The sequence below is a fragment of the Nansenia antarctica genome, assembly GCF_963989245.1.
Source record: "Nansenia antarctica genome assembly, chromosome: 16".
Taxonomy (NCBI): domain Eukaryota; kingdom Metazoa; phylum Chordata; class Actinopteri; order Argentiniformes; family Microstomatidae; genus Nansenia; species Nansenia antarctica.
In genome coordinates this window covers 24,232,165-24,241,879 of record NC_137686.1, presented here as the reverse complement: position 1 = coordinate 24,241,879, position 9,715 = coordinate 24,232,165, and the positions used below count along the sequence as shown (strand labels likewise).

Sequence of the window (9,715 nt, the reverse complement as noted above, 5' to 3'; positions counted from 1 at the left end):
CTGTCTCACACAATAGCCAGTAGTCTAGGGGGGCTTGGAGGAAGTGGACGGGGGCGTGGAGGACGTGAACGGGGGCGTGGGGGAAGTGGACCCCAACAAAAACATTTTTGATGACAGGACAGTGAAGAGATCAGAGGGATGTGTGAGATGTTGAATTTAGTGTTTTTTTTAAAATGGTTTGCAGTGCTAAAAGGGATCAAATACAGCAAAATCCAATGCTGTTTTTTTGTGTTTCTTTTTTATTTATGGGCTAATATCCTCTAATGTAGTGTCTATGATACGGTACATGTGGGAAGACGGTACATGTGGGAAAACTAGGGTTAGGGTTAGGTGCTACGTCGACTTGGTACATGCTGGCATGTCTAACCCTACCCCTAATCCTAACCCTAACCTTAACCGTAGCACCTTAGTACCTAACCATAACCCTAGTTTTCCCACATGTACCGTCTTCCCACATGTACCGTAACATATAGAAGTCTTTATTGTGTGACATACAGTTAGCTGATATTGTGCTGATTTCTGGTGATACCAGAACATTATGATTCAGTAAAGAAATTACCTAATTATGTGGGAAAACACAACATATGCCAAAACGGAAAGGTCTTCATTTGGGTTTGAGAGGGTTAACCGTTCAGTCATGGGTGGCATGGGAAGAGAAATGATGTTCTCCTGTCCTGGATTGTCGCCTATTTTTCTGTCAAGTCCTGTTACTGCTACAACAGAAAACACTGACGTCCTTTCTTATGAACTTTCCTCACTTCACTCTGTACTTCCTAGGGTGCATTGCTACAGCACGTATTGTGCCTATTCAAGTAAATTCCCAGCTACTTCATCAAATTCTCATCTAGTAGCTATAGAATTGCTTTTCAAAAGAGGATGTGGTGATACTTTTTGTAGAACCGGTACGAGCAACACTACGCTACATTCTTTTAAAGCCAAATTGCTTTTAGTCGTCTTTCGATTCATCATGAAGGAAGGCAACAAAAGTTTTACAAATCTCATTGCTTATGTAATTGCTTTTGCCTGACTTGCCTGACTCCGCACACCTTTTGAATGCTTTGTCCATTCAGTTATTTGTACAATGAAGCGATTCAGATTTTATTGCTGGAGGCATCTCAAGCTTTGCTAACTTTAAATACCTCTGTAGTTCAGCCCCACGTCACCCTTTCCTTCAATGTTTTAGCTAAACTTATCGAGCTAATCTGACACGTGTCTTTATTATTGACACATGTCGCTCTCTCTCTGTCTCTCTCTTTCTTTCTCTCTCTCTCTCCCCCTCTCCCTCTCTCTCTCTCTCCCCCTCTCCCCCTCTCTCTCTCTCTCCCCCCCTCTCTCTCTCTCTCCCCCCGCCCCCTCACAGGAACCATAGCCCGCTGATGAGCTTTGGAGCCAGTTTTGTCAGTTTCCTGGTGAGTAGAAGAGGAGGAGGAGGCGGAGGAGGTGACAGATTTACTGCATGTCACCTGAACTCCATTACTTCTTGATGCTGCAATGCAGACCAGCCAGATGTCGTTTGAGCTGGAAGAGAACCCGATGTCCTATAAAGCACTGAATGTGTCAAATACACAGCATTGATTCATTGGTTCTATATACCATTAGTGCTTTTCCTGAAGCTCCAAGCACTTTAGGCCTACATTTTATGGGCTTAGTACACAACTACGGTATTATTGTTGTATGTTTGTATGGAATAGTAAAACCATCATTCCTTTTGACCCTATAGGTAGTTTAACATTGGTACGGTTACACAGATGATAGGCCACTTAGGATTCCCCTCAAACCGTCCTGCTGTCGATCTCCTACTGTGGCACCCTACATGCTTGTCATCAATGATTCACAAAGCTTGCGCTAACTGGCTTGTGGCGGACTCGAATAGGGTTAAAGAGAATAAAAGACTTGCACACAACGCAGTAATATGGCCTAGATCTAATCTAGAAAATGAAGTTATCAGTGATTGGATCATGTTAGATCATGATCAGGTCATGAAATGTTTTTCAAACCTTGTACGCAGTTCATGTGACTGAATAAACCACGAGGAGTATTGGTTGCTATGCTGTGTCCAGTGAAAATGCCAGAGAACAAGTGTGAGTGGTGTGGTGGTTGTTGTTGTTGTCGTGCCTGCGTAGAACGCCATGATGACGTTTGAGGACGAGAAGATGCAGACCGCCTTCGAGGACCTCAAGGCCACCGAGAGACTGTGTGAGAGCGACAACTCCAGCGTCATCGAGGCCATCAAAAACAAAATCAAGAGGAGTGTGAGTGCACAGTACAATATGCCTCCCCGTAAATACACACACACACACAAACACACAACAGCTATGCCGATGTACCTTTTGAAGGCAAACACACCTATTGACTTTACCTCATCCAACTCCACCCCAGTCTTACTACCGCTTCCTACACCTGACAACAGTAGCAGCGGAGCAACCATGTAGAATATTTTCCATAGGCTCCAGTCGGCCTGCCAGTGTCCCAGTGTGCCAGTGTCAGTGTCCCAGTCAGGTTCACATCACCTTTATTACCCCTTTTCATTGAGTTGAACTGAGCTCAGCTCAGCTAAGCTATACTGGCTTGGTAAGGCATCCGCCACATTGACTATAACAGGGATGTCAAGGAAAATGTCTATATGGAATGTGTCTTGAGGACAGCGGCGCAATACCATTTCCATCAGAACCTACAATGTGTAAATCTCACATCTGCTCTATGTAATTAGTACGACATTATGTGTCCAGATGGACTCCCAGAGGTGCGGGGCGGCGGTGGTGGAGCGTCTCCAGAGACAGATCATCGTGGCAGACTGCCAGGTCTACCTGGCCGTCCTCTCTTTCATCAAGCAGGAGCTGTCCGGTGAGCCCTCCCTCCTAATCACTTTGTCTGTGTACACACTGTAGTCTTCTCTCATTCACTACCCATCTTCTGTCGGAGACTGAAGACCCATCTCTTCAGGTTACACCTTAACTGCTCCTCCTGAGACCTCTACTACTCCCCCAGCACTGTGTCTCCTGAGACACGCTTTTCCCCTTTACTGTGTCCCCTTCTACTGCCCCCCCTTGTACTGTCTCTCTGTTCTCCAATGTCTATATATATATTATTATTTGTATTCGTTTTTCTCACTGAGACTGCCAATGGCCCCTGGCCTGAGCTAGATTACTCTTCCTGATACGACTGGTGGATTGATGATTCACTTGCTTAGTCAAATGTATCGATTGTAAGTCGCTTTGGAATAAGGCGTCTGCTAAAGGCCAAAAATGTAAATGGAAGGATTGGTAGTGTCATCCAGACTTTCTGAATGTGCTAATATACCATAACATTTAAACACAGGTTAGGCCTGTTAATTCTAGACCGCAACGCATCTTCAATGGAGAGTCTCACCCTCTCCCACACTCTCGCTTAATCTGTGTCCAGGGGAACCCAGCCCTGAGACTTATTGCTATTTTCCAGACAGGGTTTTTTCCAATATATCTGAAAAGTCCTGCTGCTTTTGTAATCTTATCTCAACAACCCTAGTCGTCTATCTGTACAGTATAGTATAGTGGATAGTGTACATAGCCTTTATTTATGTAAACCAGCTCCTTCCCTTCTTGTGTTTTTTTAACGTTTTTTTTCTTTCCTAACACCAGGGGAGCCACCCCTCCTAAATTTCGTTGTTTGGTACCTGTACTGTAGCAATGACAATAAAGACCATTCATTCATTCATTCATTCATTCATCTCGTCCATTTTTTCCCGCCGCAAATTCCCTCCAGCGTACATCAAAGGAGGCTGGATCCTCCGCAAAGCCTGGAAGATGTACAACAAGTGCTACGCCGACATCAGCCAGCTGCAAGAGGGCAGCAAGAGGAAGTCCTCCGACCAACAAGCGTCCCCGTCCCCCTCCGCTTCTCCGTCTCCGTCCACCGACCAGGCCAACCGCAACCACGGCCGGACCGCACCGCAAAGCGCCGAGGGGGGCGCCGTCAACCCCGACGCCCTCGACCGCCTGAAGGGTTCGGTCAGCTTCGGTTACGGCCTCTTCCACCTCTGTATCTCCATGGTTCCCCCGCACCTGCTGAAGATCGTCAACCTGCTGGGTTTCCCCGGCGACCGTCACCAGGGACTCTCGGCCCTCACGTACGCCAGCGAGAGTAGGGATATGAAGGCCCCGCTAGCGACGTGAGTAGGTGTGCCACACTGTCCCCTGTCCAGGGGGGAAACAAGTTGTAACAATAATTGGTTCCATGCTGGTGTTAATTCTATCAGTTCCGGTGTTGTGTTCGTTTGAGCCTGTGTTTGGGGTCATGGTTGTGTAGCAATTCATTGTTAGTATAGTACTAGTAGTGGTATTAGAGGTGATATTTAATGGACTTAGTCCCCTGCTAGTGAAACTTGGTCATTTGATGGATTGATTGACAGTAAGTGTAGAAAGTAAAACCGCAATGTTCTGGAATGATTCAGACCAGTGCTGCTTGCACAAAGTACTGTATTCAGCTAAATGTGAAATATTCCTGATTCATATTGAACAGCATCACTGAGTCACCATAATGGTTAGACACGGCCCTCTGGTCTCAATGTGGTGAATGTTTGATTCCACCCAAGCGCACACACACACACACACACACACACACACACACACACACACACACACATTCTCACCAGCAGGCATTGATTTTAAACACATTAGCATTCTGCCACTGGCCAAGACCAACCACTCTAATAATAGATATTAGATATAGATATGTCTCTGTATAGTCTAGACTCTAGAGCAATGCACAATGGCTGTCTTTGTTTTTGGTCAAGTTCCGCATTTTAACTGTGTGATGATGGTACATTCTGCAGAGACTTTTTATTAGGATTGACTTCCTGGACACAAATTACGCTTGATTATAGACTAAAAATGCTTCTTGAATAGAGAGAGAGAGTGTATTTTGGTCAAGGGACTTGACTTGTCTTAATCTGTGCCCAGGAAAATAAATAACCCTTAATGTTGGTGGGCTTTTTGGTTGGTGGACAACCCTCGGGTACATAAGGTTCAGAGATAGGAAATGTTAGAATAGGTATAGCATAGAATAGAGTACAGCACAGTGTTTTATTTGTATAGTATAGTATAGTGGATAGTGTACATAGCCTTTATTTATGTAAACCAGCTCCTTTCCCTTCTTGTTTTTAGTTTTTTTTCCTAGCACCAGGGGAGCCCCCCCTCCCAAATGTCGTTGTTTGGTACCTGTACTATATTAATGACAATAAAGAGTAAAGACCATTCATTCATTCATTTTTCTTCTCAATGACAGTGGTTTCTCTACTCTGGCAGGCTGTCCCTCTTGTGGTATCAAACGGTAGTGCAGCCCTTCTTCGCGTTAGACGGCTCAGACACACAGGCGGGTCTGATGGAGGCAAAGGCCATCCTCAAGAGGAAGGAGGCGGTCTACCCAAACTCCTCCCTCTTCATGTTCTTCAAAGGCAGGGTGCAGCGCCTAGAGGTAAGGGCCAGTCGGAGAAGAAAGACAGCCAGTTGTGTCTAACCTGGTTAAGGCTGTAAGTGTCTCGCTCTGCGTACAAGTGTGCACTTGACTTGTGCCCCTCACCCCTCAGGGATTTCAATGAAAGCATAGGTTTGGTGTTGGAGCTCATGTCATGGGCTCTTACATTAATGCTATGCTTTTAGATCTGGTTTGAGGTTGTGGGCAAGTGTACACTACACTACAGAGACAAGGTGAGAGAGTGGTAAAGCAGGACTGGTCTTAACTGGTGGTCTGTATCTAGCTTTGATGGACTACAACATAATTATGAAGCATCATCATTTATGCATTTTTGGTGAACAAAGTGACCTTTGGCACTCGATTGACAAAGCCATCCAGTTGTTGACAATTTGGGTGACTTTGGGTAACCCCCCCTCGGCACTACATGAGTTCAACCTCCATCTCCTGCCTCTCTTCTTGCAGTGTCAGATCAACAGTGCCTTGACGTCCTTCAACAATGCCTTAGAGCTGGCCACTGACCAGAGGGAGATTCAGCATGTGTGTTTGTATGAAATAGGTATGGGGTGTGTGTGTGTGTGTGTGTGTGTGTGTGTGTGTGTGTGTGTGTGTGTGTGTGTGTTGTCCGCTTCAACACTGACCACAGCTCAAAAATCTACACACCATTGGTCCTTGTAACCTTAATTGCTATAATTGATATTCCATTTTCAGGTTGGTGCAGTATGATCGAGCTGAGCTTCGGTGACGCCTACAGGGCCTTTGAGAGGCTGAAGACAGAGTCGCGCTGGTCCCAGTGCTACTACGCCTACTTAACCGGAGGTGAGAGGGCAAGGTTAGAGCAGGTCATAGAGGTGTGGTGTTAGTGTCGACATCCAACCCACCATCATCTAGAGTTCATCAGTGATAGTTATGTCCTCCCTTGGACTATAGATGGTCTGAGCTGGTGTTTTAATATGCGTGTTTGATGTCTGCAGTTGTATACCGTCGACATATAAGTTGACTGGTTGAGGTGCTTCTAATCTACTGTATGTAGTGCTACGCTAATACATCTGATGACCTGTAGCCTGATCATTCTTTTATTTTGATGTTTAATATAGTCATCAGTACAGTATGTTATAGACTCTAAACCCTGGGTGTTTCTGACTGGGTGATTGATGGCAGCTGCTGGATTGAAAAATCAGGTGTAGTGCTGAGGCACAAATGTGTACATTTCAAGCCTGCAAACTGCGACACTTTAAATGAATGTGCAATAACACTATGTGCAATATGACAACCCTAGGGTACATAAGGTTGCAGAGAAATAGGAAATGTTAGAATAGGTATAGCATAGCATAGAGTACAGCACAGTGTTTTATCTGTACAGTATAGTATAGTGGATAGTGTACATAGCCTTTATTTATGTAAACCAGCTCCTTTCCCTTCTTGTTTTTTTAGTTTTTTTTTTTCTTTCCTAACACCAGGGGAGCCCCCCCTCCCAAATGTCGTTGTTTGGTACCTGTACTATAGCAATGACAATAAAGACCATTCATTCATTCATTCATTCATTCATTCATTCATTCATTTCTCTGTGTGCTGTAGTGTGTCAGGGAGCTACGGGGGACCTGGAGGGGGCTGCTGGTGTCTTCAAAGACGTTCAGAGGCTGATCAAGAGAAAGACCAACCAGATCGAGCAGTTCTCTTTGAAGAGGGTGAGTGTGACACCCCCCACCCCCCCTCCTCAGCCCATTTCTATATAGATTCATTCATTTGAGTAGTGAGTGACAAACCTGAGCTTAAGGTATTTCACTCTAATGAAAGGCAGATCTGAGGGCAGCTGTTTTAAATGTTCAAGCATTCTTGACTGGGATGATCAACAGCAAGTCCAGCAATCGCCACATTTCCGTTTGTTATGTTTGTAATTGTGCGTCTCTCTGTGTGAGCGTGGACACTAGGCTGAAAAGCTACGGGAACACGCCCCGTCCAAGGAGCTGTGTATCCTGGCTGTGATCGAGGTGCTCTACCTATGGAAGGCCCTGCCCAACTCCTCCACCTCCAAGCTCCAGGCCATGAGCCAAGGTACACACACACACACACACACACACACACACACACACACACACACACACACACACAGACAAACACTACGAAAGTATACAGAGCATACACCCAGAACACAAATACATAATCTAACTCACAAGCACACGAGCACAGCTTTGTTTTGTCCTGTTTGTTGAGGATAACACATACATAGTATATACCTACATACTAACCCTTCTCACATGACAGAGCTGAGCCAGGCAGAGATATGCATCCACCATAGTTGCTGAAACTAGTGCAGGAATGTGAAAAAATATATCTGAGCCCACTGAACACAGTATGGGTTTGGCACAATAGTGTGAAAAGGGTGCTAGAACACGCTCCGGTTCAGCCACATTTCACATAGCCTTGAAGCTATCATTGAATTGAACTGCTGACACTATAAATAGGACATTCCCTTGAATGTGGGAGGAAGCTCAGTGGGCTCTTTGTCTGCGTTCAGTCCTCCAGGAAGTGGATGACGTGTCATGTGCCGGCCTGAAGAACCTGCTCCTGGGAGCCATACACAAATGCCTAGGAAACACAAAAGACGCCATCCAGGTATATTTCCTATTTTATATTCTTTCAAAAATGCATACCAAACACATAACTTTTTTCTTTTATTATTATTATTTTTTTTTTTTTGCTTCCAATGTTTACCTACTTTGGTGAGGATTGGCGTCGGTCGTTCATGAATGATTGAACGTTGCAGTGCTTTCATCTGGCCGTGAGGGACGAGGTGGGCCGTCTGACGAACTCGTACGTGCAGCCCTACTCCTGCTATGAACTGGCCTGTGTTCTGCTGGACAACCCTGAGGTAAGAACCCGACTGGGTTTCAGAGACGGTTTGAATGTTAATAGTGGAAACGCGCCAGCCCGGGGATTGTGTATTCGCCTGTGTGAACATGATGAATATTTGATTGAGTCGAGGCATGGAGTATCTGATTGATCTTCTTCTTTCAGTCTGCTCCGAAGGGCAGGGCCCTGATGCTCCAAGCAAAGGTAGAGTACAGCATGTGTTATTTTTCTGACCTTCAGCGTATCTTGTGGTGGATTAGTGGTGGTGGACTGCACTTATATAGCGCCTTTATCCAAACCGCTTTACAACGGCCTCTCGTTCACCCATTCACACACACATTCACACACCGATGGCGGCAAGCTACCGTGCAAGGCGCCGGCCCGCTCACTGGGAGCAATTTGGGGTTCAGTGCCTTGCCCAAGGACACTTCGACATGTGGCCAGCCGGGGTTTGCACCGCCGATCTGCCGACCTTGCGATCATTAGACGCTGGCTCTACCTCCTGCGCCACAGCCGCCCCATTGTTCATTCTACATGTATGTAATTGAATCCTTGTGTCCTTACAGGAGGACTACGCTGGCTATGACTTTGAGAACAGGCTTCATGTCCGCATCCACTCTGCTCTGGCCTCCATCACAGAGGTGGCCCCACCCTGACCCCCCCCCCCCCCCCCCTCCCCCCTGTTACCAAACATCCACTCTGCTCTGTCCCCCATCACAGAGGTGGCCCCCCCCTGACCCGCCCCCCCCCTGTTACCAAACATCCACTCTCCTCCGGCCCCCATCACAGAGGTGGCCCCACCCTGACCCGCCCCCCCCCTGTTACCAAACATCCACTCTCCTCCGGCCCCCATCACAGAGGTGGCCCCACCCTGACCCGCCCCCCCCTGTTACCAAACATCCACTCTGCTCTGTCCCCCATCACAGAGGTGGCCCCACCCTGACCCAAGCCCCCCCTGTTACCAAACATCCACTCTGCTCTGTCCCCCATCACAGAGGTGGCCCCACCCTGACCCGCCCCCCACCCTGTTACCAAACATCCACCCAACTCTGCAGTGGTGGTGGAAGGAGATGGAGACGACTCCCATGGGAGGAGCATCACCACAGCATCATGGCACTGGGATTATTCATTGCCATGGATTTGTTACAGTTCACATTATGTTATTATTATTATTATTATTATTTATTTTTAAATTATTATTATATCGTGACCTTAGAATTATAAGGTTCTATCTCCGTTTAGGGCAGTTCAGAGATATTGAGTGTCAAAGTTTTTACATTCCATTATGTTCTGTGAGATGGAACCTTTGTATTTTATGAATTACTAACTCAGAAATGTCAACATTTTAAAAATAACACCACACAGGCATTAATAAACACCTAATGGATCAGTTTATGTAGGAAACTCAATTTTG

At 46.2% G+C, this 9,715-nt stretch overlaps 1 protein-coding gene across 1 annotated transcript; it reads left to right on the top strand.

The window, feature by feature from the left end:
• Nucleotides 1–1,361: 1,361 nt before the first annotated feature.
• Nucleotides 1,362–9,034, top strand: LOC308172249 (tetratricopeptide repeat protein 39C-like). Its single transcript, XM_080547155.1, has 13 exons — nt 1,362–1,409; nt 2,124–2,252; nt 2,730–2,844; nt 3,742–4,147; nt 5,283–5,451; nt 5,914–6,007; nt 6,160–6,267; nt 7,027–7,136; nt 7,380–7,503; nt 7,967–8,064; nt 8,216–8,320; nt 8,467–8,505; nt 8,868–9,034. Exons 1-13 carry the CDS (start codon nt 1,377–1,379, stop codon nt 8,955–8,957), a joined length of 1,620 nt encoding a protein of 539 aa, XP_080403281.1. The 5' UTR covers nt 1,362–1,376; the 3' UTR covers nt 8,958–9,034.
• The last annotated feature ends 681 nt before the right edge of the window (nt 9,035–9,715 follow it).